This window comes from Coregonus clupeaformis, chromosome 34 (genome assembly GCF_020615455.1).
Source record: "Coregonus clupeaformis isolate EN_2021a chromosome 34, ASM2061545v1, whole genome shotgun sequence".
In the NCBI taxonomy this organism is placed as follows: Eukaryota; Metazoa; Chordata; class Actinopteri; order Salmoniformes; family Salmonidae; genus Coregonus; species Coregonus clupeaformis.
The window spans coordinates 22862864-22890170 of NC_059225.1; the positions used below are offsets into that span (position 1 = coordinate 22862864).

At 44.5% G+C, this 27307-nt stretch overlaps 1 protein-coding gene across 1 annotated transcript in view; it reads right to left on the reverse strand.

Annotated features, from left to right (window-relative positions):
* The window catches only part of LOC121549974 (kinesin-1 heavy chain), a 36308-nt gene extending 9203 nt beyond the window's left edge, over positions 1–27105 (reverse strand). Inside the window, exons 1-15 of the mRNA XM_041862011.2 lie at positions 26647–27105; positions 19249–19336; positions 19051–19124; positions 18682–18786; positions 18438–18486; positions 10064–10119; positions 9572–9659; positions 8937–9061; positions 6174–6278; positions 5561–5706; positions 4219–4367; positions 2742–2932; positions 2395–2463; positions 1086–1292; positions 119–262 (exon numbers count right to left, since the gene is read on the reverse strand). Coding sequence (XP_041717945.1) covers positions 119–262; positions 1086–1292; positions 2395–2463; positions 2742–2932; positions 4219–4367; positions 5561–5706; positions 6174–6278; positions 8937–9061; positions 9572–9659; positions 10064–10119; positions 18438–18486; positions 18682–18786; positions 19051–19124; positions 19249–19336; positions 26647–26772 — 1722 coding nt within the window. The 5' untranslated portion in view covers positions 26773–27105. The remainder of the gene's footprint in view (positions 1–118; positions 263–1085; positions 1293–2394; positions 2464–2741; positions 2933–4218; positions 4368–5560; positions 5707–6173; positions 6279–8936; positions 9062–9571; positions 9660–10063; positions 10120–18437; positions 18487–18681; positions 18787–19050; positions 19125–19248; positions 19337–26646) is intronic.
* Positions 27106–27307: the final 202 nt, after the last annotated feature.

Here is a 27307-nt window from a genome sequence, read left to right on the forward strand (position 1 = left end):
AATGATACTTATAAGAGCCACACAGGCTCCCCCTCTTCCCTGGAATCCCCAAAAAGTATCCCAATTCTAGGCTTCCCTTCCATGACTGGCTGGCGTGGCACTGAATGATGATGCGTACCTTGATGTCGTTGCTGCCCACGGCGATGCCGATCTCTACCAGGTCTTTGAGCAGCGATGACATCATCTCAGTGACCCTCTTCTTCTGGTGGTTGGTCATCTCCTTCAGCTTCTGCAGCTCAGAGTCAATGGACACCAGGATACTCTGAGGAGGACAAACAGTACAGGTTGATTTCAAAACACTTCTGGGTTTCGTTACTTTCTTCTAAATCAGGGACTTAATGATTCAACAGCTGACCTCCGACACTAGCTGTGTACACTCTAGCTAAATCAGTGACAATCAATTAATCAGGGAGCAAAGAAAACCAGCAGTACTCCCCCCCCCCCCCTTAGGTTGTGATAGTTGGCACATAGTGATCAACCAAGGTGTGTTAAGTTTGTGAATGACCAAAGAGGAAGAAGCAAGAGGGATAACTACGCCCAAAATCTTTCTCCAGCAGGTAGCTGGATGTATGGAGGTCATTGAGTGTCGAATTTGATGAACAGAAAAAATGGAATAGCAGTTTGGTAATGATTAGGCTGTGTGTACTGATAGAAGTAGGACAGAAGACATCCCGGTAACTTTGACAAAAAACACTTTATATCAGAGTTGTGCCTGGTTGTCACTAGTTACCACAGCCACAAAGTCATAAACCCCACCTATTTCAAAAATGTTCTTCTGATTTTTTGTTTTCATTAATTTTTACAATATAATCCATTTTGACTATGTGGCTGTGGTTAATGGGGGGTATGGGGTGTTACAGGTACAAACGTCAAATTCATATAATTTCATATATTCAGTTCATATCATATTGTCATTCATTATTCTCCATATCTATTTATGTTCTACCTGCAATAGTTGGCACATAGTCATCAACCAAGGTGAGTTTAGTTTGTGAAGGAATTTGTTTTCTCCTTCTTTAAATGAAAGTTTTATCAAATTTCCAACATGTAACATTGTGTAACACGTAACTGAAAATAAAACCAACCGATTTCTGGTTGAGCTCCTCACTGAGAGCCTCAAACTCCTTGGTCTTGTCCTCCACCTCCTGGCTCTTCTGGTCATAGTTAACAGCCAGCTCCTCCAGGGCCTGCAGCACCTCCTTCACCTCCTCCTTGGACGCCTCGTTCTCAGACTGCAGACGGTTCAGCTCTACCTGCAAGTTGTCATGGTCACGACGTGACGAGGCCAGCAGCTGGAGAAGGAACACAGGGTGGTGTTCAGTAGGGAGAAAATGTTTCGAAACAGGTAGGTGGGAGGTATTACCTGATCTTGTCTAATAAGAAGATGTATGCTTTGTTGCAGAACATTATGCTACGTTGTGCCCTACTGAACACAACCCAGGGCTGGGGGTAGCCATTAATAAGTCCCTACTCATTCTGAATATTCATCTGTAATTAAAATCCAGTCTACTGAAGGCTGAGTTGAGACAGAGACAGTGTTAAAGCTCAGATACACTGTAGGATTGTCAAGTGTTTGAGTGTCGGCTGTCAATCTCTTTTGTGTTCACACCACAAAGACCTTGGAAGTCGTCAGCCACTCAGCCTTGTTAAAATACTCCAAACTAGAAGGTGGCACTAGCGTTGTTTGGCAATGTTTATCCGTGCGTATTGCTTATGGTCTGGATTCCAAGCTATCTGCGCTAATGTTGCTATTTTGTAGAAAGCTAGCTAGCTAAGGACACTGCACTAACTCGGCAGCTAACACAGGCAGCTGTTTCATGGAAACTAGCTAATCCATTGTGATTTAATTATGTCAATACTAGCTACAGTGGTTAGCGAGCTTGGAGGAAGTATTTAGTGTTTTGTGCTTTGCATCTGTGCACTTAGCTAGCTACCATTCCATAGCCTACATTGCATATTTAGTGTGACTAGCTCATCCGTGGATGTACGGAGAAAATCCCCTATTTTGTCAGCACCCCCACGTGGGGGTTTGTGCTCTCTGATTGGCTCAAAGTCAAGATGTTGGCAACTGACAAGTAGAAACGGTAGGTTCGTCTCCACCGGGTCAGCATGCAGCAGGTACCGCTTTTGTTCTAGCAAGAGAAGGAAGGGCCTCCCACTGTGATAAGTACCTATCAGTGTTTCATGCTTTAGATGTCCGATTCTCCCCAGGCTCTAGCAGTAGGCTGATAGGTGCCTTTTTAACCCGGCTGTGTCTGGGTTAACAGTCTGACCCCCTCTCTTGGCCCTGATGAGCCTGTCCAGGCAGACTGATGGCCTAGTTAACAGAATGGCCCGGCAAGGGGGCAGTAGAGGCACGGCAGGGGTCTGTGTGTGGCAGTAGGGGGGGCTCACCTCCTCCTGGTCCAGCATCTGCTGCTTCAGTTTCTCTGCCAGCTGGCTCTGCTGGTTGATCTCATCATCCTGATGGAGAGAGAGAGAGGAGGGAGAGAGCGAGAGAGAGAGAGATGGTAAGGGTGTTGTTGAGACCAAAGTGTTGTTGTCAAGGGAAACCAAAATCCTCAATAAAACATTTTAAATGACTACCTCATGGAAATCTCTGTGGCACCTCAGTGTGTACAACGTCACTGTCTAGATAGAATCTAGGGAGTTGCAGTGTTAAGCTCTGCTCCCTTACCTTATCATCCAGCTGCTTGTAGATAGAATCTAGGGAGTTGCAGTGTTAAGCTCTGTTCCCTTACCTTATCGTCCAGCTGCTTGTAGAGTTTAGACAGCTCAGCCTCACACTTCTCCTTCTCTGCATCGGTCAGTTTAACCCCTGGGATGCTGGGCGAGGGGGCCATCTTCTCATTGTTCACCACGTTGTCTAGAGCTTGGACCTCAGCATTAGCCTTCTCCTTGTCAAATTGCTCCTCCACCGGCACACTCTCACCTACAGGAGGCAGCACAGAGGGATGAGGGAGGGAGGGGTGGGGTGGCAGGGATGGTGGAGGGGATGGAGGGAGGGGAGGGGAAGGGATGGATGGATGGAGGGAGGGGAGGGGAAGGGATGGAGGGGAGGGGAAGGGAGGGAGGTGAGGGAGGGAGGGAGGTGAGGGAGGGAGGAAGGGGAGGGAGGGAGGGGAAGGAAGGAGGGGCAAGGATGGAGGGGGGATTGAGGGAGGGAGACAAGGACACAGGCAGACAGGGTTAGAGACAGGGCATAAAATTAACACCCGCCAAATGTGGGTAGATTTAGGCATTGGTAAGAATGTCTATTTTACCAGACACGTTGGCGGGTGGTCAATTTGCAGTGCTCTACAATGCGAGCATTACATTCGCAAATAAAAATAGTCAAAAGTTAAGTATGAGCACGTGCGAGTTGCGATCCATTGCAGTAGCCTTTTTCAAAGTATTTCTGCTGTTTTGTTTCAAAGCTGCTAATCGCACAAAGAAATATGAATCCTACATCCCACCTCAGGCAGCAACACTGCCTGGCAGGAGAGCTGTGCGCTCTGAGTGAAGTGCTGATAGATTCATTTTTGGAGGTGCTGTGCACAGGCATAAAAGTTGGTCTAATTTACTATAAAGTCTACAAAGTGAGATTTTGTCCTCATGTTTCTTGGATATTTACATCATTTTGTTCACAAGTACGGTTGTTTTTCAACGTTAGTTTGATTGTGCTGCTTCAACTGATAACGAAGAGACGCCCTAGTCAGATCCTAAATCTCAGTCACAGATGACACGACTCAAGTGGCCCTGTTACCACAGTAACCTCCCGCCCTTAAAAGGGACATCTGAACATTTTGTTTAAAAGACTTAGATCACAAACATTTTTATAAAATTGAACAATATACCACATTACTTGTCTTGTTTTAGAAACATTACAAAACATGGTCATCCGTTTTGTTTATTTTTTTAATGTAATTACGGCAAACAAATATTTTGGCTGTTAAAAAATCGGATTTTTTCATCTACCTGCCAGTGGCTGGTGGACATAAAAGTTCATTTTAGGCCCTGGTTAGAGAAGAAAGTCAGCTTCTGTGGTATCTACACAACACTTTTCTGGGTCATATTTATTAGTGCACACCGTCACAAACTATTTTGCAACGGAAACAGTTTACTCTAAACGCGGTTTCCGCGACCCTGTTTAATCCTAAAATAGTACACGAGCGTTATTCATGATATAATCAATTATCCTAGAACACCAACTGAATAATTACGTATTTCTTCTCTCACCGTTTCTCCAGCGGTTGAGTTCGTTCTCCAGCCAGGTGACGGTGCTCCTCAGGGTCGTGTTCTTCACCTTTTCTCTTTCATACTTCTTCTTCCACTGTTCTGCCGTCAGCTCCACATTCAGACACACTGTGTTCTTAATGGTCTTTGCTCTGAGGTAACACAACAACAAAAGTTACAGCAACAACGGTTACCTTTCAGAGTGGGAGTGTGTTTGGCAAGGCAACCACTTCCGACCACTCATAAAGCATACAGACTTCACTGCAGTACATTCATGCTATCACAGCCATGGCTAACATACTAAGCATAGAGAACCAATAATTCACCCGTTCTATTTAATTCTGTGGTACCTTCATTCAATTGACATTTATAACACTTCCGTCCACTGACTGACTTTAACACATTTTTACATTTACATTTTAGTCATTTAGCAGACGCTCTTATCCAGAGCGACTTACAGTTAGTGAGTACATACATTTTTCATACTGGCCCCCCGTGGGAAACAAACCCACAACCCTGGCGTTGCAAGCGCCATGCTCTACCAACTGAGCTACACGGGGCCACTCTTGGTTCTGGGTCATTTACAGCATTGTTTCTCAACTCAGAGTTAATAGTAGAAATGGGGGTACCTGGCCGATCCACACCAGGGTACTTGGGAAGACTCAGAAGAACATGGTCATGGCTAGATGGTATCCAGCTTTTGCCAAATTAACAGCAAAAGTCAATTATTTTTTGCATTTTAGCTAACACTAACCTAATTCTCCTAACCTGTTACATTAATTATCCTAAACAAAGAGGTGCAATGGGTTCGCACTCAAAAAGATGTCGCATAAAGCTTACTTCATTATTCAATGTTTTAAACTTTTTTACTGCATCAGCGATAGCGTACACAGACGTTTCGGCTTTACAGCCTTCAGTGTGTAGGTACAATTTTATTTAATTCAAAACAGCATTTGTAAAGAACAGATGAGCAGCAGGTGCTTCTAATCAGGGTTGCCACCCATCTGCCAATCAGGGATGTGGCTTTTCTGGTCTTCCTGTATACAAATTAGTCACAAAGAGATACAGAATTATAGGGTATGGGAGCGGGCACGAAGGGCAACTCATTAATTCGCTCATTAATTATCCTAACCTGCAGCATAAGTTCACCTAACCTGCTACGAAAAGTCAAATCTGACATTAATTTGACAAAAGCTGGATCCCTTCTAGCCATGACCGAAGAACATAGGCCTAATGATCAGTTGTATAGAGGGGGTACTTTGGGCAGATGAAAATGTTATTGGGGGTACAGTAACCAAAAAAGGTTGAGAACCACTAATATACAGTCCAGGCGCTGAGAGCGTACCTCTGTCCGAACATCAGTGTGGACTTGGTCTCAGCCTCATTGTAGGCGGAGGGTGAGGCACAGATGACCATGGTGGTCCTACAGTTACCACCCAGAGAGTCCTGCAGGATACGGGTCATCTTACTGTCTCTGTATGGGACATAGGTCTGAAGAGAGGAGGGGAGAGGGACATGAGCTTCACAGTCAATCTACAACACTAATCACTTTGTCCTGGAGGGTAATAAATGAAAGCCTGGTCCCAGATCTGTGTGTGCAATCTAGCCAACTCACTGAAAACTTTTATAAGCGTTTGCCGCATCTTTGACTTATGGAAAGATGTGTATGGTGCTTTTGTGCTTCACATGCATATTTTACCATATCCCCCACCCCACCCCCCCCCATAATTCCAAAATGTCCTCGTTAGAAAAATATGTATTTTTCCAATATGTACCCCATCTCCTCCCCTATTGCTAGAACAGCTGTTTGTTGACATCTGAGTCCCAAATGGCACCTATTCTCTACATACTGCACTACTTTTCAAAAGTACACTACATAAGGGATAGGGGTGCCATTCGGGACGCAGTCATTCTCCCCAGCACCAAGGGAGCAGAGTGGAGTGTTACTGTCATCTCACCGAGCCTTCAGCCAGAGCAGAGATGACGTTGCCCAGTGCAGACAGAGACTTGTTGATGTTTTTAGCTTCTTCCAGCACCGCACCTTCCGCTCCAGTTTTACCCACCTACACACACACACACACACACAATTTTAGGAGATCACAATAAACCACACATGCTCTCATGACAACACTAGTACAAGATCATATCACTTGAGATCACATTAGATCTGAAAATTCTAAGATAAACATGACTGCATCCTAAATGGCACCCTATTCCCGATTTAGTGCACTACTGTTGTAAAAAGTAGTACACTATATAGGGAAAAGAGTGCCAGTGTTTCCCCTATATTCATTTAGCAGCAGTGCCCGCCACTGCTAAATCGTTGCCACCACACACAAAACAAATATCCCCCATGCAGTCATCGTAATTGTATGTTTAAATCACTGTATGTCTAATAAATCACTTTTTATTTAATGAAAATAAATCTAAAATATATTTGATCATTTATTTCCCTGAGCCTCCTTTGGCCCTTCAAATGCTCAGTCTGATCGTGTGGGCGTTTGAACAAGTTTGAAGATATTTACATACACAGCCCTGATTGGCTGATAGGATGTGTAGAGCCCACCCCCTTACCAAGATGAACAGTCATTGGTCTATTATAATAAGATCACATTGTGACGTCATGATGAGGGACAAAAAGTTTGATTCCACCTGAACAAGCTGAAATTCCAGTATTTTTTTTCAAACAGCTCTTACACAAAAAGGGCATTATCATTTTCACAATTTCAGTGTTATTTTGACCTGTGTGGAAATATCATTAAAAAAAGGATATCAGGTTTAACTGCACTGCCCCTTTCATTATTTCTGCCAGATGTGCTTTTAGTGCTTGATTTCAGCAATTAAGCCCCTTTACTTACACAAGTCAGATGAACGCATAGATCCAATTTGTGTCTGCGTGCAGTTTGAAGAAAGCGTTAGCAAATGTCCTAACTAGCATTAGCGCAATGACTGGAAGTCCATGTGAACAGTTAGCATGCTAGCTGAATCAATAGACTTCCAGTCATTGCGCTAACGCTAGTTAGCAATGGCTTGCGAAACTACCTTCAAACTGCATGCAGACATAATATTTTCACATTTGCATTTCAGTCATTTAACAGACGCTCTTATCCAGAGCGACTTACAGGACTAATTAGGGATAAGTGCCTTGCTCAAGGGTACAGACAGATGTTTCAACTAGTTGGCTCGGGGATTCGAACCAGTGACCTTTACTGGCCCAACGCTACCTGCCACCCCAAATAAATGGTTACCATGAGTTCATCTGACTCTGGGAAAGCAGAAAAAAAACAGCTTGATTGCCAAAATCTCACACTATTCCTTTAAGGTCAGAGTGACAAGTTAAAACGTATATTTGTTGCAAAATGAGCGAGCAGTGGCGCAAATAAGGGCCACGAGCGTACAGCCACCGCTTGCTCCTCATCTCCCTATAGTGCAGCGGCGCCCATCACTTATATTTCAGATGGTGTCAACATAATTACATTTTCATGCATTTGAGTAGAATGTCCTGTTAAAAAAAGTCACCTTCTACTAAAAAGGTACCCTGCGGTACCTTTACCGCCGCTGCTGAAAAAAATCCTAGGGGAAACACTGAGGGTGCCATGTGCACTATGTAGGGGATACAGTGCCATTTTGGTACACAGCCCATACCTGATTAAGGTAGATAATGCTGCCAAAACACACTAAAGTCTTAACAAAGAAGATACAGGAGACCACAACAAACATTGATGTAACAAAAACTGATTATGAAAGAGGGCCACAAAGCATGTTAATGGCTTTGCTTGATCTTAATGCCATCCTGTGGATTATCATCAGATTAATAATACACCGATTACTGCTGTTGTCGTGTGAGTAATGAGTAACAACAGATGTGCTAAAGACTCGAGGCGATCCAAGATGTGGTGGTACAAGTAAGTAGCCTTGTCCGAGCCAGAACAGCCTATAGGGCAGAAGCCTATCACCCGTTTCTGTAGCGTGAGGCAGCTTGAGGTACAAGCACACCCCCTGGACAGGATGCTAATCCATGGCCTTCGATGTGGTAGGCTAGTTTGTTAATTGTGACCAAATGTTCAAATCAATAGCAGCGTGTTAGGCTATATCTACAGTACAGTGCCAGTAGGAGAAAGCAGGCATTGTGCAGAAGTGAATGTGATGAACTTAAACACTAAGACGGAGAAGGGAAAGGGAGGAAACAGAGGAGAAGTAGACAGAAAGAAAGAAAGGCTTATGCCAGGGTTCCCCAACTGGAAGCCCGCGGGCGTTTTTATTTGGCCCCACATGTTAAAAAAGTTATATTCCCACGCATAATAGAGAGATATACTGTATATGATTGTATACAAATGTAAGCAAGGTTTTAAATGATTATGTTTTAGTCAGGTATGATATCTGTTTGGGTTTCTTGCTGTCAATTTGTAGTCTACAAATGATTTGTAATTATGTTCCGGCACCCTGAACATCCACTCAAGAAAAAAGAAAAAAACACCCTGTGACTGAATATAGTTGATGATCCCTGGCTTGAGCTACGTCCTGATTTCCCACCCCTTTTCCAGAAGTGTGACCATGCAATCTCACCGTCATGCATTTAAAAGCATAGGATTGGCGTAAGCACTGGCTGGAGTGTGTTACCGCCATTGTAAAATCCATGCAAAAAATACTTCTGAAAAAGGGTGAATGACCGGGACACAGGAAGGAAGGCACAGAGAGAAAAATAAAAGACGGAAAAATACTTTTTCACTCCCGGCCAAATCGACGAGGTAGAGCTTGCCGCTGAGTTTCTGCTCTGTAGCAGTGTTCTCCTGCTTCACGTTGATCTGGAAGATGCTGTGACTTCTGGAGCTGTGCTCGTTCATGTCTGGAACAGACACGAGCATTAACACATAATACATCTAATGCCAACAGAAACAGAGATCTTGATGGCCATTATGAATTAAGCAACATTTATTCATAAAAAAATGTCAACATCAAGAACATCTTTGATAACTAGCATCAGTGTCGTAATGTTTCACTTTCAGTTGGACCGCTCAGCAAATGTTTACATTTCTCTGTCTTGAGAAAACTTGTACTGTAGCATAACTTGGGTCTATAGTTTTTCCTGGTTCCTGGTCAGAAAAACTCCTGGTCCTAATTATGTAATGATGTGTAATTGCATCCTATTCCCTATATTTGCATCCCAAATGGTACCCTATTCCCCTATGGGCCCTGGTCAAAAGTAGTCCCTATCAAGGGAATAGGGTGCCATTTAGGACGTAGCCTGGGACTGCTGTGTGAGATTGTATTGGTTGATCCTGTGAGGCCAGCCTGTGAGGATGAACCCATGAGAAGCAGGAGGGACTGAAACAGACCCAGTGTTGGACTGACTCACTTGTGACGGCAACGTGCCGGTTGGATTTGCCCTCGTCAATAGTATCCATGACCTCATCGGGGCTGCACACAAAGCGCTCGGTACACCCCTGGGGGACACACAAAGAACCAAGGAACCACTTTTCATTTGACATGGTAGACGTTCATAGACAAAGAGGCGATTATGAATACATTTTTTGATAACATTGGCATTAAAGTCTGGGACAATCAGGAAGTTAGATCGGTATTGTCTATAGTGCACTACATTTGACTAGCGCCCATATATCAAAAGTAGTGCACTACAAAGGGAATTGCGTGCCATGTGACCCACAACCATTCTCCCTATTGATCTATAGGCAATCCATCATTATCTACATCTACTGATCTGTCTTCTATCGATTCATCCCCCTGACCAAACGTTCATCAATCAATCAATCTATCTATCTATCTATCTAATCTATGGTACCATTATAGATGTTTGGTTCACTTGACCATAAATAAACCTGTGCCTCACCTTGACATAGGGCACCCTGTTCTTATCCTCATGTACAGACAGGTTGTTCTTTGTTACTGCAGAGGAAAAAAACAAAACCAAGGTTATTTTATTATTGCAGTTATTACAGGTTGTTGATCACCATAGTAACAAGGAATCATCAAGCTCTGCATTTAAAGGGATACTTTGGGATTTTGGTGTTGGAGGCCCTTTATCTACTTCCGCAGAGTCCAATGAACTCATGGATACCATTTTTATGTCTCTGCGTGCAGTTTGAAGGAAGTTGCTAACTAGCGCCAGCGCAAATGCTAACTAGCACTAGCGCAATGACTGGAAGTCTATGGGTATCTGCTAGCATAAACTTCCATTATTGTGCTAATGCTAGTTACCATTGGCTCGCGAAACTACCTCTAACTTCCTCCATATTGGACACAGAGACATAAAAATGGTATCCACAAGTTCATCTGGCTCTGGGGAAGTAGATAAGTGCCATACAGATTTTGGGCGGAATATCACCTGTCGCGCAGCTCCTCAAACAGTGGTTGATGTGCGGAGTGAAATAACAGTTTGACAGTGGGAAAGCGTGCAGCCTCCATTCGCTATTCGAGTGCATCCAGATGACGTGTCTTTTCCCCCCCTGCCCTGCACATTTGATTATGGGCCATTCTAAATCTAAACTAATTTTAGATATTAGTAAAGACAAAATTTAATTGAGAATAGTATGATGGGTGAAAATATAATCACTTGCTCAGAGAACAGCTGTGCAGCCTGAGGCAAGGAACAGAGCGGCTTTATCAAATCATCAATAGCCTATAGTCGCATCATATACGTTTTGATTTCCAAGACATTCTAAGGTTTGTATCATTCACAACTGAAGTTGCCAAATAACTCTAAAATCTAACATATAGGACCTGTTTCAAATGATCACATTTACACTCAACATAGCCACTTCATGTGCGCACTGGCACCGGAATGGGAAAAATATCCAAAAGTTCAATTATATTCTTCTCACTATAAAATCAGATAATATTAAATAATGGCACATCTGGTCAGCTAAATGAACAAGCCTTACAGACTATGGCATGGAGCATAGCCAGATAACATACAGTAGCCAACTCATTCTCTTCAACTGAAATACATTTTCTTCATATCATATTGTTTCTTTAGACCTGACTAACATAAAGAATGGGTTTACTGTGATTGTGTATATGAAATGGATTTATTATACTTTTTTTAAAATGATGATGTTAAAAGGTGCGCATCAGCGGCTTGCATGCAGCTTGATTGCGTGGAGGCCCGGAGATGTAAATTCCAAGCATCTGCCTCTAACCCTAGGAAGCTCTTTGCCACCTTCTCCTCCCTGCTGAATCCTCCTCCCTCTCCGCCCCCCTCCTCCCTCTCTGTGGATGACTTCGTCAACCATTTTGAAAAGAAGGTTGACGACATCCGATCCTCGTTTGTTAAGTCAAATGACACTGCTGGTCCTGCTCACACTGCCCTACCCTATGCTTTGACTTCTTTCTCCCCTCTCTCTCCAGATAAAATCTTGCGACTTGTGACGGCCGGCCGCCCAACAACCTGCCCGCTTGACCCTATCCCCTCCTCTCTTCTCCAGACCATCTCCGGTGACCTTCTCCCTTACCTCACCTCGCTGATCAACTCATCCTTGACCGCTGGCTATGTCCCTTCCGTCTTCAAGAGAGCGAGAGTTGCACCCCTTCTCAAAAAACCAACACTAGATCCCTCTGATGTCAACAACTACAGACCAGTATCCCTTCTTTCTTTTCTCTCCAAAACTATTGAGCGTGCCGTCTTTAGCCAACTCTCTTGCTATCTCTCTCAGAATGACCTTCTTGATCCAAACCAGTCAGGTTTCAAGACTGGTCATTCAACTGAGACTGCTCTTCTCTGTGTCACGGAGGCTCTCCGCACTGCTAAAGCTAACTCTCTCTCCTCTTGTCCTTCTAGACCCGTCTGCTGCCGTTGATACTGTGAACCATCAGATCCTCCTCTCCACCCTCTCCGAGCTGGGCATCTCCTGCGCGGCTCACTCTTGGATTGCGTCCTACCTGACCGGTCGCTCCTACCAAGTGGCGTGGCGAGAAGCTGTCTCTGCACCACGTGCTCTCACCACTGGTGTCCCCCAGGGCTCAGTTCTAGGCCCTCTCCTATTCTCGCTATACACCAAGTCACTTGGCTCTGTCATATCCTCACATGGCCTCTCCTATCATTGCTACGCAGACGACACACAACTAATCTTCTCCTTTCCCCCTTCTGATAACCATGTGGCGAATCGCATCTCTGCATGTCTGGCAGACATATCAGTATGGATGACGGATCACCACCTCAAGCTGAACCTTGGCAAGACGGAGCTGCTCTTCCTCCCGGGGAAGGACTGCCCGTTCCATGATCTCGCCATCACGGTTGACAACTCCGTTGTGTCCTCCTCCCAGAGTGTGAAGAGCCTTGGCGTGACCCTGGACAACACCCTGTCGTTCTCCGCTAACATCAAGGCGGTGACCCGATCCTGTAAGTTCATGCTCTACAACATTCGGAGAGTACGACCCTGCCTTACACAGGAAGCGGCACAGGTCCTAATCCAGGCACTTGTCATCTCCCGTCTGGATTACTGCAACTCGCTGTTGGCTGGGCTCCCTGCCTGTGCCATTAAACCCCTACAACTCATCCAGAATGCCGCAGCCCGTCTGGTGTTCAACCTTCCCAAGTTCTCTCACGTCACCCCGCTCCTCCGCACACTACACTGGCTTCCAGTTGAAGCTCACATCTGCTACAAGACCATGGTGCTTGCCTACGGAGCTGTGAGGGGAACGGCACCTCCGTACCTTCAGGCTCTGATCAGTCCCTACACCCAAACGAGGGCATTGCGTTCATCCACCTCTGGCCTGCTGGCTCCCCTACCTCTGCTGAAGCACAGTTCCCGCTCAGCCCAGTCAAAACTGTTCACTGCCCTGGCACCCCAATGGTGGAACAAGCTCCCTCACGACGCCAGGACAGCGGAGTCACTCACCTCCTCCCGGAGACATTTGAAACCCCACCTCTTTAAGGAACACCTGGGATAGGATAAAGTAATCCTTCTAACCCCCCCTTACCCCACCCACATTTTTTTTGTAAAGTGGTTATCCCACTGGCTATAAGGTGAATGCACCAATTTGTAAGTCGCTCTGGATAAGAGCGTCTGCTAAATGACGTAAATGTAAATGTATGTTAATAAACGGTCAATTACCGTGAGATCGGCAGTCTTTTGCATGACAATAACCGGCTGACATGTCATGACCGCCACAGCCCTAGCTCAGGTGCATCCAATTTCCTTTGATCTTCCTTGAGATATCACTACAATTTGATTGGAGTCCACCTGTGGCCAATTCAATTGTTTGGACATGATTTAGAAAGAAACACACCCGTCTATATAAGGTCCCACAGTTGACAGTGCATGTCAGAGCAGAAAAACTATACCATGAAGTCCAAGGAACTGTCCGTAGATCTCCGAGATAGAATTTTGATGAGGCATATATCTGAGGAAAGGTATAAAACAATTTCTACAGTGTTTAAAGTTCGAAAGTCTCCATCATTGGTAAATTGAAAAAATATGGAACTACCCATATTCTGCCTAGAGCTGGCCATCCAACCAAACTGTGCAAAAGGGCAAGAAGGACTTTGGTCAGGGAGATGACCAAGAACCCAATGACCACTCTGACAGAACTACAGAGTTCCTTGGCTGAGCCGGGAGAACCTGCCAGAAGGACAACAGTCTCTACAGCACTTCACCAATCTGGGCTTTATGGGAGAGTGGCCAGACGGAAGCCACTCCTGAGAAAAAGGCACAACAGCAAGCCTGGAGTTTGCAAAAAGGCATGTGAAAGACAGAGCATAAGGCAAAGGATTCTGTGGTCTGATGAGACAAAAACAATTATATTTGGCAAGAATGAGAAAACCAGGCACAGCTCATCACCCGTCTAACACCATTCCTACCGTGAAGCATGGTGATGGCAGCAGCATGCTATGGGGATGCTTTTCAGCGGCAGGGACGGGGTGACTGGTAAGGATAAAGCGAACAATGAACGGAGCCAAAAACAGGCAAATCCCTAATGGGAACCTGCTTCAGAATGCAGATTTGGGCGAGGTGAGGCGAGGTGAGTAGTCATGCTGTACTTCGCTCCGCAGGTAATATGACACATTACATTACAATGGAACGATTTGATTAGTGTAATGTTGGCTAGCTACATAGTTGTATTTGTATCAAAGATAAAGGTGTAGTATAGAGTAACTATCGAGGTTAGCTAGCCAGCTACATTCGTTCGCAGCGACGCCGTTTTTCAAACAAAGTCAACACCGCAGCCATTGCTAGCTAGCCAACACTACCAGCTAGCAGTACTGTAGCAGTACTGTAGCGGCTAAATACAATATCGTTGTGCTAGCTAGCCAACGTTTAATTCTTGCTGCGTTATGAAAGGAACTAGACACGGACACGAATTATCTGTTTAGTGTGTTAACACACTATTGGTAGTTTGTTGTAACCAAGTATTGGTGCTAAACCGTGTGTTATTGGATGCTAGCATGCTAGTTAGCTATGGCGTCATAGTTAGCTAGCTGAATAAAGTAAGTTGAGTCTATTCCTTGAAACATTGAACCGCTGTAGTTTACAACAATTCTAATTTCTAAAGTGGATGTTGGGAGAGTTTTATTCGGGTGTTTCAGTGAAACAATTATAGTCTCTGAGGTGGAAGTTGGGAGAGTTATATTTGGGAGTTGTGGTGAGGGAGGCCCGCTCTCTCCTTTCCCTGATGTTTAGTTCATTTCATTCCGATCTCCTCTGCATTATTGTAGCCATTTGCTACAGCCTGTCAACTATGCCTCTGCCTATCCCTGTTCTCTCCTCTCCGCACAGGCTACACAAACGCATCACACCGCGTGGCTGCTGCCTCTCTAACCTGGTGGTCCCTGCACGCACCACACACCTGGAGTTCCAGGTCTCAGGCAGCCTCTGGAACTGCCGTTCTGCTGCCAACAAGGCTGACTTCATCCCAGCCTATGCTACCCTCCAGTCCCTCGACTTCCTGGCGCTGACGGAAACATGGATTACCACTGAAAACACTGCTACTCCTACTGCTCTCTCCTCGTCTGACCATGTGTTCTCGCATACCCCGAGAGCATCTGGTCAGAGGGGTGGTGGCACAGGAATCCTCATCTCTCCCAAGTGGACATTCTCAATTTTTCCCCTAACCCATCTGTCTATCTCATCATTTGAATTCCATGCTGTCACAGTCACTAGCCCATTTAAGCTTAATATCCTTGTCATCTATCGCCCTCCAGGTTCCCTTGGAGAGTTCATCAATGAGCTTGACGCCTTGATAAGCTCCTTTCCTGAGGATGGCTCACCCCTCACAGTTTTGGGGGATTTCAACCTCCCTACGTCTACATTTGACTCATTTCTCTCTGCCTCCTTCTTTCCACTCCTCTCCTCTCCTCTTTTGACCTCACCCTCTCCCCCTACTCACAAGGCAGGCAATACGCTTGACCTCATCTTCACTAGATGCTGCTCTTCTACTAATCTCACTGCAACTCCCCTCCATGTCTCAAACCACTACTTTGTATCCTTTTCTCTCTCGCTCTCCTCCAACACTACTCACTCTGCCCCTACACAGATGGTAATGCGCCGCCGCAACCTTCGCTCTCTCTCTCCCACTACTCTCTCCTCTTCCATCCTATCATCTCTTCCCTCTGCTCAATCCTTCTCCCTCCAATCTCCTGATTCTGCCTCCTCAACCCTCCTCTCCTCCCTTTCTGCATCCTTTGACTCTCTGTGTCCCCTATCCTCCCGGCCGGCTCGGTCCTCCCCTCCAGCTCCGTGGCTTGATGACTCATTGCGAGCTCACAGAACAGAGCTCCGGGCAGCTGAGCGGAAATGGAAGAAAACTAGACTCCCTGCCGACCTGGCATCTTTTCACTCCCTCCTCTCTACATTTTCTTCATCTGTTTCTGCTGCTAAGGCCACTTTCTACCACTCTAAATTCCAAGCATCTGCCTCTAACCCTAGGAAGCTCTTTGCCACATTCTCCTCCCTTTGAAAAGAAGGTTGACGACATCCGATCCTCGTTTGTTAAGTCTAATGACACTGCTGGTCCTGCTCACACTGCCCTACCGTATGCTTTGACTTATTTCTCCCCTCTCTCTCCAGATAAAATCTTGCGACTTGTGACTGCAGGCCGCCCAACAACCTGCCCGCTTGACCCCATCCCCTCCTCTCTTCTCCAGACCATCTCCGGTGACCTTCTCCCCTACCTCTCCTCGCTGATCAACTCATCCCTGACCGCTGGCTATGTCCCTTCCGTCTTCAAGAGAGCGAGAGTTGCACCCCTTCTCAAAAAACCAACACTCGATCCCTCTGATGTCAACAACTACAGACCAGTATCCCTTCTTTCTTTTCTTTCCAAAACTATTGAGCGTGCCGTCTTTAGCCAACTCTCTTGCTATCTCTCTCAGAATTACCTTCTTGATCCAAACCAGTCAGGTTTCAGGACTGGTCATTCAACTGAGACTGCTCTTCTCTGTGTCACAGAGGCTCTCCGCACTGCTAAAGCTAACTCTCTCTCCTCTGCTCTTGTCCTTCTAGACCTGTCTGCTACCTTTGATACTGTGAACCATCAGATCCTCCTCTCCACCCTCTCCGAGCTGGGCATCTCCGGCGCGGCTCACTCTTGGATTGCGTCCTACCTGACCGGTCGCTCCTACCAAGTGGCGTGGCGAGAAGCTGTCTCCGCACCACGTGCTCTCACCACTGGTGTCCCCAGGGCTCAGTTCTAGGCCCTCTCCTATTCTCGCTATACACCAAGTCACTTGGCTCTGTCATATCCTCACATGGCCTCTCCTATCATTGCTACGCTGACGATACACAACTAATCTTCTCCTTTCCCCCTTCTGATAACCAGGTGGCGAATCGCATCTCTGCATGTCTGGCAGACATATCAGTATGGATGACGGATCACCACCTCAAGCTGAACCTTGGCAAGACGGAGCTGCTCTTCCTCCCGGGAAAGGACTGCCCGTTCCATGATCTCGCCATCACGGTTGACAACTCCGTTGTGTCCTCCTCCCAGAGTGCGAAGAGCCTTGGCGTGACCCTGGACAACACCCTGTCGTTCTCCGCTAACATCAAGGCGGTGACCCGATCCTGCAGGTTCATGCTCTACAACATTCGGAGAGTACGACCCTGCCTTACACAGGAAGCGGCACAGGTCCTAATCCAGGCACTTGTCATCCCCCGTCTGGATTACTGCAACTCGCTGTTGGCTGGGCTCCCTGCCTGTGCCATTAAACCCCTACAACTCATCCAGAATGCCGCAGCCCGTCTGGTGTTCAACCTTCCCAAGTTCTCTCACGTCATCCCGCTCCTCCGCACACTCCACTGGCTTCCAGTTGAAGCTCGCATCTGTTACAAGACCATGGTGCTTGCCTATGGAGCCGTGAGGGGAACGGCACCTCCGTACCTTCAGGCTCTGATCAGTCCCTACACCCAAACGAGGGCACTGCGTTCATCCACCTCTGGCCTGCTGGCTCCCCTTCCTCTGCGGAAGCATAGTTCCCGCTCAGCCCAGTCAAAACTGTTCGCTGCTCTGGCACCCCAATGGTGGAACAAGCTCCCTCACGACGCCAGGACAGCGGAGTCACTCACCACCTTCCGGAGACATTTGAAACCCCACCTCTTTAAGGAATACCTGGGATAGGATAAAGTAATCCTTCTACCCCCACCCCCCCCCAAAAAAAATAAATAATAATAATAAAAATAAACATTGTAAAGTGGTTATCCCACTGGCTATAGGGTGAATGCACCAATTTGTAAGTCGCTCTGGATAAGAGCGTCTGCTAAATGACGTAAATGTAATGTAAAATGTAATGCAAACGACCTTAGACTGGTGGTGAAGATTTACATTCCAAGAGGACAATGACCCCAGGCATACAGCCAAAGCAATGCTGAAACAGCTTCAGAACAAAAATGTGAAAGTCCTTGAGTGGCCCAGCCAAAGCCCAGACTTGAATCCCATTGAAAATCTGTGGAAAGACTTGAAGATTGCTGTTCACCACCGCTTCCCATCTATCTTAACAGAGCTTGAGAAAATCCCCAAATCCAGATGTGCAAAGCCGATACAGACATACCCAAGACGACTCAAAGCTGTAATAGCCACCAAAGGTGCTTCTACAAAGTATTGACTTAAGGGTGTGAATACATTTCAGTATTTCAAATCCAAATTTAGAATTCAGGCTGTAACACAACAAAATGTGGAATAAGTCAAGGGGTATGAATACTTCCTGAAGGCACTGTATATCTCCAGAATGGTCAAATGAGGATGCCTGCTGTGCCGCAGCATACAGTACATACCATCCAGTAGGTCCTTGATCCTGTCCAGGTAAATCTCAAAATATGAAACCTGCAACAGAGATACCTCTGATTAGAAACAATCCTGCTGTGCTGTGTTTTTTATTAAGATTATGTAGCCGATGTGGAATAACTAGCTAGTCAGCGCCCAGTGAGGGACGGACGGACAGAATATACTCTGTCATAAGTTTTTCAAATTCGCAACAGAAGCACTTGAGGCCAGCTGTGTGGTTGAAGTGCTCCATACCTTGATATGGAACTCCAGGTTCTCGTCCATGGAGTAGATGTAGTTGAAGATGTCCTGGACTATTCTGGGGATGATCCCCATACCATCCGGGTCATGGAGGCTACCCTTTACAGGACAGAGACAGGTTCCCGTCAACCATAGAACAAGAGTTGAAAGCAGGGTTGGCGTCAATTCAATTTCAATTCCGTCAATTCCAGAAGTAAACTTAAATTCCAATATTACTTAATGCCTTTTTATGAGAAAAATGTGGAATTGGAATTTCAGTTTCCTTCCTGCATTGACTGAATTGAAATGGAATTGACCCCAACGCTGGTTGAAAGCATTTGACCAAACGCATTAAGAAGGATGTATTGTATAGGCCTCTCTCACCTCCATGGTGTGCGTTTTTCCAGACGATGTCTGCCCAAAGGCAAATATAGTCCCATTGTAGCCATCAAGCACATCTGTGTATAGAGGAAAAGACATGGAGAACTTATTAAACCATGACTTTAAACTGCCAAAAGGTTTCCACTGCTGGTATAGCACCAGAGCTAGTTACCTGGGCTCGCTGCATCCATCCTTCCTTACCTTTAACAATCATTTGAGCAGAGGCTTTGTACATCTGCTCCTGTGTCGTATTGGACCCGAACACTCGGTCAAACATGAACGGTTTACCCTGTAAGACAATAGGTCAAAGTGAATCAGCAACAAAGGATACCTAGAGTATCTTGTTACAAGAATAGCAAGAATGACAAGAAAAGTGATAGGGGAAAATATTCAAACAGAAACAATTACTGTCACTTGTTCTAATGTTGACATTTACATGAGGCCTATTTTCTGTGGTAGCATAGGCCGACTGATATAGCCTAACCTACTAGCCAGGCCTATATATTAGACACTCCATTTTAATACTTGACCAATTACCATTATTCTATAATTAACAAATCAACAAACAATTGAAATACCGGTAGACAGGTATTCAAAACGGGCACAAGAGATGACATTAGTCGTCCAGCAGGTCAATGAGAAACACTACAGTATACGGTATTCACCACTAGACCAACTCAGTCCAAACACAGCCTTTCATAATTAATTTGTGTCCACTAATGGGCTGTATTGTAAAGAGATCCATTGCACACTAGACCAAGGATGTGTCCCAAATGGCACCCTATTCCTTATATAGTGCACTTGATGGGAACTGGTCTAAAGTAGCGCACTATATAGGGAATAATGTGCCATTTGGGATGTAGCCCTGGCCTTTCCCTTCCCTTCTCAGTGTGACTAAGGGCCAGAGACAGCTCGGGAAAATCTACATCCTCCCTCTGTGTCTCTGGAAGATGCAAAGGCTTTATTTACTGACAACAGATCAGCAGGGCACTTCAGGCTATTCATCTGACAGCAGCAGTCAATATCAATCCCTACAGCTTACATGAGGGAGTTCTTTAGGATGATACAGCGTTCGCTCTATCATTGTATAGGCCTATGTTCCCTTTGTTGTGAACTACAGTATTGTTTTTGTTGAGTTAGCCTATACACTGTATGAGAAAATGTCTACTTTCCCTGGTCAAAAGAAAGTCATTAAAAAGTTGGGGAAATAAAATGAAATACATAAACTACAGCGCAGTAGCTAAAACACAGTCTGGGAATCAAAACCTACAGAAGCTGTCCTTGTGGGTAACATTATTTTCATAGGCTATCTGGCAGCATGAATGAAAGCGACTTGTAAGGTTATTTTGGTGGAAAGTTTTGTGCTGCTGACATTCGACAACACTTTTTCCCCCATCAGGGCGACTGAAAAGATTTGGCATGGGTCCCCAGATCCTCAAAAAGTTCTACAGCTGCACCATCAAGAGCATCCTGACCGGTTATATCACCGCCTGGTATGGCAACTGCTCGGCATCCGACCGTAAGGCGCTACAGAGGGTAGTGCGTTCGGCCCAGTACATCACTGGGGCCAAGCTTCCTGCCATCCAGGACCTATATAATCGGCAGTGTCAGAGGAAGGCCCAAAAAATTGTTGAAGACTCTAGTCACCTAAGTCATAGACTGTTCTCTCTGCTACCGCACGACAAGCGGTACCAGAGCGCCAAGTCGAGGACCAAAAGGCTCCTTAACAGCTTCTACCCCCAAGCAATAAGACTGCTGGACAATTAATCAAATGGCCACCCGGACTATTTACATTGACACCCCCCCCTTTTTGTTTTTACACTGCTGCTACTCGCTGTTTATTATCTATGCATAGACACCTACATGTAGAAATTACCTCGACTAACCTGTACCCCCGCACATTGACTCGGTACCGGAACCCCCTGTATGTAGCCTCGTTATTGTCATTTTATTGTGATACTTTTTTTTTTTAACCTTAGTTTATTTAGTAAATATTTTCTTAACTCTTTCTTGAACTGCATTGTTGGTTAAGGGCTTGTAAGTAAGCATTTCATGGTAAGGTCTACACCTGTTGTAAGAAATAAATAAAATAAAATAAAATAAAATAAATAAATAAAAAATTGTATTCGGCACGTGACAAAAAAAAAAAGTGCTATGATTTGATGGTGTTAGAGTAACAACGTGGTCTCAGAGCATTTCATATTATTCTTTAAGTAAATCCGAGACACTCCATTTAATATGATATGTTACGTTTCGTATGGTACGTATTAATTAATCTCATATTATATGTTAGGAATTACAATTTGTACAATATGTTAGGAATTGCAATTCGTACAATATGTTAGGAATTTGCAAAACGTACAATGTTACGAATTTGCAAACTGTATGATATGTTACAAATTCCAATTTGTTGTTGCTAACATTGGCTAGGTGGCTAATGCTAACGTTAGCTAGCTTTAGGTGTTAGGGGTTAATGTTAGAAGTTATGTTAATTGGTTAGCTTAAAGGGTCAAGGTTAGGAGAAGGGTTAGCTAACCTGCTAAATAGTTGCAAAGTAGCTCAAAAGTAGCAAGTAGTTGCAAAGTAGCAAAAATTGTCTGTGATGAGATCGAACACGCAACCTTTGGGTTGCTAGACTTTCACATTATACGCCCACCCCGACCAGCCACCCTACTTTGGTTTTTGCCTTAAGTAACCTTCTGTCTTATGTAACCATACCAAACATATCATCCTAATTTGAGTGTCCCGGATTTACATTTACTATGTTACGTCTAGTCTATGAGACCAGGCTGGGAGTAGAGGTCTAAATGATTCACTACAGTTCCTGCATCTACAACCCTGGCAATAGTCTGACTACCTCGATCCTAATCTTTGTCTGCATCCTGATTCTCCCCCTTTTCCCGAAGTGTGCACTTGTACACTTTCTCACATGGACTAACAATGGTGGAAACTGCCCCCAGCCAATGCTTTAACCAATCCAATGCTTTTAAATCCATGACGGAAAGTGTGCAAAGGCACACTTCTGGAGAAGGGTGGAGAATCGGGACACAGCCTTTGTTGTGCTGCTGTGGACTGTCCATTACTGAGCACTTCCAAAATAGTCCTCCTTATCTATGCTTCTGCTGTCACTAATGTGGGGTGTTCTCATTCTGAATGATCACTCTGATTATGTGCCTGTGAGCACAGACAAAATGCCAGCCAAGGACTAGGCTTATATGGTAGTAGTGATGGGTTGCGCCATTCTATTAGGAAGCCTTGGTGGTCTCCCAAATGGCACCCTATTCCCTATGTAGTGTACTACTTTGACCAGGGCCCATAGTGCACTACATAAGGAATAGGATGCCATTTGGGACACTCACTTGATCCTACTGGGCTGGCACCAAACAGTAGATAGAACGCCAGGCCCATTCTCATAAAGGGTCGTAACACCTCAAAAAGGATTGACACCCACCGTCTCAGATTGTTCTGAAATAGTTTCCGTTCTTAGAAACAGATAAGACTAGCATTCCTGCAACATTACTTTGTTTAAATAAAATTTGATCTGAGAAATTAAGCTAATTGATTGCACCCAAATTGGCCATTTCCATTTATAGGATTCAGATAATATTCAATAAATATAGTACCTACGGGACCTTCCACACCCCACGTCAATCCCACCCCAACGAGTATATAGTATCAGTTCTCTGTCTGACAAGTAGTATGGAGCTGCGGCTCGGCAATGGTGTAAAATATTTCAGTAAAAATACTTTATATCTACTATATAAGTAGTTTTTGGGGTATCTGTACTTTACTATTAATATTTTGGACAACTTTTACTTCACTACATTTCTAAAGAAAACAATGTACTTTTTACTCCATACATTTTCCCTGACACCCAAAAGCACTCGTTACATTTTGAATGCTTCGCAGGACAGGAAAATGGTCCAATTCACGCACTTATGAAGAGTGCACTTATGGTAATCTCACTGCCTCTGTCTGGCAGACTCACTAAAGACAAGTGCTTTGTTTGAAAATTATGTCTGCGTGTTGTAGTGTGCCCCTGGCTATCCATAAATTTAAAAAACAAGAAAATTGTGTTGTCTGGTTTGTTTAATATAAGGAATTGGAAAAGATTTATACTTTTCCTTTTGATAATAAAGTATATTTTTGCAATTACATTTACTTTTGATAATTAAGTATATTTAAAACCAAATACTTTGACTTTTACTCAAGTAGTATTTTACTGGGTGACTCACTTTTACTTGAGTCATTTTCTATTAAGGTATCTTTACTTTTAGTAAAGTATGACAATTGGGTACTTTTTCCACCACCGCCGCTTGTATGCATTCCCAGTAATGTATTCCCAGAGAATTTGTATTTGTATTTTTTTGTTTTTATCTGCTCAGAGAAATCGGTAATTGAAGTTGTTTGGTTTATGTCTCATCCAACATCATGATATTACCAGGTTCTGACCACTAGATGGTGAGGTAATTTTTTAAAGTCCCCCCCCCCCCATGTTAAAAGGATAGTTCACCCAAATTACATGTTGGTTTGCTTACCCTGTAAGCAGTCTATGGACAAGGTATGACAGCAATCCATGCTTTGGTTTTGTTGTCCACCATTTCAAATGCTAACTTGGTAGCATTTGTGGCAAAAATCCAATGCAAGTCAATGGTATCTATATTAGCATTTTGACGCTTCATGTCCAAATTATCCTAAACTATCAAAATATGTATTGTGTAACTCAATGATGATACTTATAGAGGATTTGGATATGAAGCACGAAAATGCTAATATAGAAACCACATTTTTGATTTGTGAAACAGTGGCCAGGTAAACAAAAACCAAAGCCTGGGTTGCTGTCATACCTTGTCCATAAACTGCTTAGAGGTTAAGGAAACAAATGTCATTTTGTAATTTGGGTGAACTATCCCTTTAACATTGAGGGTGGATTCTTTAAAAAAAAGAGCACCTATTAGCAGGAACAGCACCATCTAGTGCTCAGAACCTGGAACTATCAGGATGTAGGATGGTCCAAATCAGCTGTTAGGTAATATTATATGAATCCTATGAATTCAAAATGGCCAATTTGGGTGCAATCAAGTAGCTTCTCAGAGATCAAATTATAGTTCAACAAAACAATGTTGCAGGAATGCTAATCTTATCCATTTCTAACTACAGAAATGATTTCAGAACAATCTGATATGGTGGGTGTCATGGCTTGCTGAAATGACATGGAACGACCCATAAAGGAAATGACTTCATCATCAGACTGACTCAGGCTTTTATATGTCAGCGTCCCAAATGGCACCCTATCCCTCTGGCTCTGGTCATAAGTAGTGCACTATGTAGGGAATACGGTGCCATTTGTGACACAGCCTATTCCACTGTTTTGAACCCTGCCAGTGCCTGCAGCCAACCAACCTCTTAGACTGTGGACCTAATACTATACCACAGTCTCTCTGTTGTCCTCCATTACTGGACTATAAAACTGGCCAATTTGTCTCTGTGTACCTGCTTCTCTGAAAAGCACAGTCCATTGCTCCTAGCGGAGAAGAGTAAGGGTTGTTGAACTAGAATGAGCATGATGCTGACTGGTAGAAACAGGTGGAATGCCAGGTTTTAGGCAAGCCCCACACACACACGCCACAATTTTTTCAGCACATCTGGGTCAGTCTATGGGCCATGTCTGATGTACAGTATTTGGGTAGTCTGTTGCCATGGGTAACACTAGGGTTGCCAATGGGATTAGGCAGTAGCTGGACATCTCACCAAAGGTTAAAGAGGCCAACGTTATTCAAATGAACGCAAAAGCAGCGACTGGCCAACACCAACAAATGATGTATCCTTCCCAGGGATTTCCACCCTCGCTAATGCTACTAGTGGGTCTAACCCTACTTTTGATCAGAGCCCCGGTCAAAAGTAGTGCACTTCATAGGGAATAGTGCTCCATTTGGGCCACATGCCCTGAGGTCTGGGTGGGTGTACTAGGAAGTGAACTAAGCATAGTGAGCTTCTATTAAAAGACAAATCTGGACAAAGAAATGTTTCCAGTACTCACTGCCCACTCAAATCCCTCCCCCATAAAAACGCCACACCCCTCATCCATCCATCCAACTGTTCCCAGTTACACTGTAAAATAGAATGTGCCAATGACAACATAAGTCTCTCTCATAGGGAGGAATGTTGAGGGACACATGAATTGCGCCCGGCACCCTATTCTCTATATAGTGCACTATATAGGGTATGGCCCTGGTCACAAGTAGTGCACTATATAGGGAATAGGGTGTCATTGGGACACATGGTTTCCACTTCCAGAGAGATAGGAGAGAGACAAGGAAAATGTTCATCATTTCTTAGTTTAGTATGAAGAAGGCCGACAATTTATCTCTCAAAGAAAAAGTGAAGCTGCTGTGGATCATATGTTATGCTTGGGGCCAAGAGTTTTCCTCCTAACCACATGACATAACAGACATGTATCCAGTCACCATGACCAGATGCCACACCCTTGGCTTCTAAAGTACAGTTGACACCTTTGTTGGTACTGTGTAGGGACTTCTTCCTCCAGTTTTCCAACTCCATTCACCCACATCTCTTTGGGAATTGTTCAAAAACTGTTTATCATTTACAAAAGGAACATCATTAGGCTACAGAATTGAGGGACCTGTTTGGGGTTTTATTGTGGTAAATTCTTGTAACTTGGAAGTCCATAAAGTTTGTCCCAGCAGTTATGATCGCTGTCATTTACCTTTTTTACAAGGCCAATGAAGGGGTGGGGTAGTGTACTGAGCAGGTGAGATCACCTGACTCCAAGTTTTCTATCCTAGTATTGCACCCAAAATGGTTTTCCAGAACAAAGCCCCGGCTCTATACCACCATCTCTGAAGTCAGTTATGGAAAAATTAATTTGCAGTAAGTTATTGTCGGGCCTAGTTAGTTAAACAATTCCCCATTCAATACGCCCAAAAAAGGACAGCTGTCAATGAGGCGATAGTATCTGCGACGTGGCTATCCCTAGGTAGCTAACGTTAGTAACTAGCTACTATTTCAATACCGCACAAGGGACTGATAGTTAGCTACCTAGCCACATTTGTGCGATCATAACTAGCTAACTAGCCAACTTCGAAAATAGGGCTGAGTTAAGATACAGGATTGATAGCAAAATCAGTTGTTCGGCCATCCCCTCCCAAACTAGTTAGACTTCTTTAAGCTCACGTCAATTAATAAAAGTAGGCCGTGGACGTGTATTACATTAGTTAACTGGTTAGCTGCTAGTTCAATTTAGACAGCAAAACAGTAGATAGCTAGCTGAGTTAACGTTAACTGGCTAAAGTTAGCTGACACGCAAGGGTGTTGCGGGCGTCATGTGTTGTGAATCGATTCGAGATTCATGCGAAATGGTAGCTATTTGAACGTGATAGTAATAAATCAATATGGCTAGCTAACGCTATTATGAGAAGGAGAAAACAATAAAGTGTCCTTGCCCTTGGCTGGTGTAGCTTTGCAAGCTAACGTTAGCTAGTTAGTTAGTGCTAAGCTTAGCTAGTTAACGTTAGCCTAGCTAGCATTACAAAGGCCGGGGGACTGTTTTCGTAGGCCAATGTTTGAACGCCAACTTACCGAGATAGACACTTGATCCTCGCCTGTAAACTTCGGTATGTATTTATCCCCTCTCTCCACCTCTGACTTGTTCAATGGCCTAAAACGGCACATCACTTTGATGGTGCACTCCGCCGGGTCCACCATCTTCGCGGCCGCTGTGAATGAATGGAGTCACACCAGACAAGATCCTGCGGCTGCTAGCTAGCTAACTGCTACCACAGGAGAAGCGCCCGATCGCCCTGTTGGAAGCAAAGAGAGGCCGCACCCAGTGAATGCTGCTTGAGTTTGGTCAATCTCTTCCCTCCTCGTAAAACGTAGCAAGTTGACTATTCATCAGTAATATTAATTTAAAAGGACATCCATTCAAAAGATGGAAGTCATGTTGACGACCCCGCTGTACAGTACAGTACTCTGACTTGCTCTTCGAGTCGGGAGGGACCCCTGTGTCTGCGGGTCTGAACAGAGAGGAAGAAGCGAAGCGAGAGGTATAACTACACCCAAATCTGTCTTATCCAGCAGGTGGCGTTTTTCCGCTCACCAAGCGAGAAGTTTTTGTGTGGCGGTCAATGAGTGTCGAATTTGGTTAACAAAAAAATAAATGGCTTATTTGCTACGTGTATCTTATTTGATCGAATATAAGTTTCGTAAGGATTCGGTTGTTACCAGTGTATTAATATAA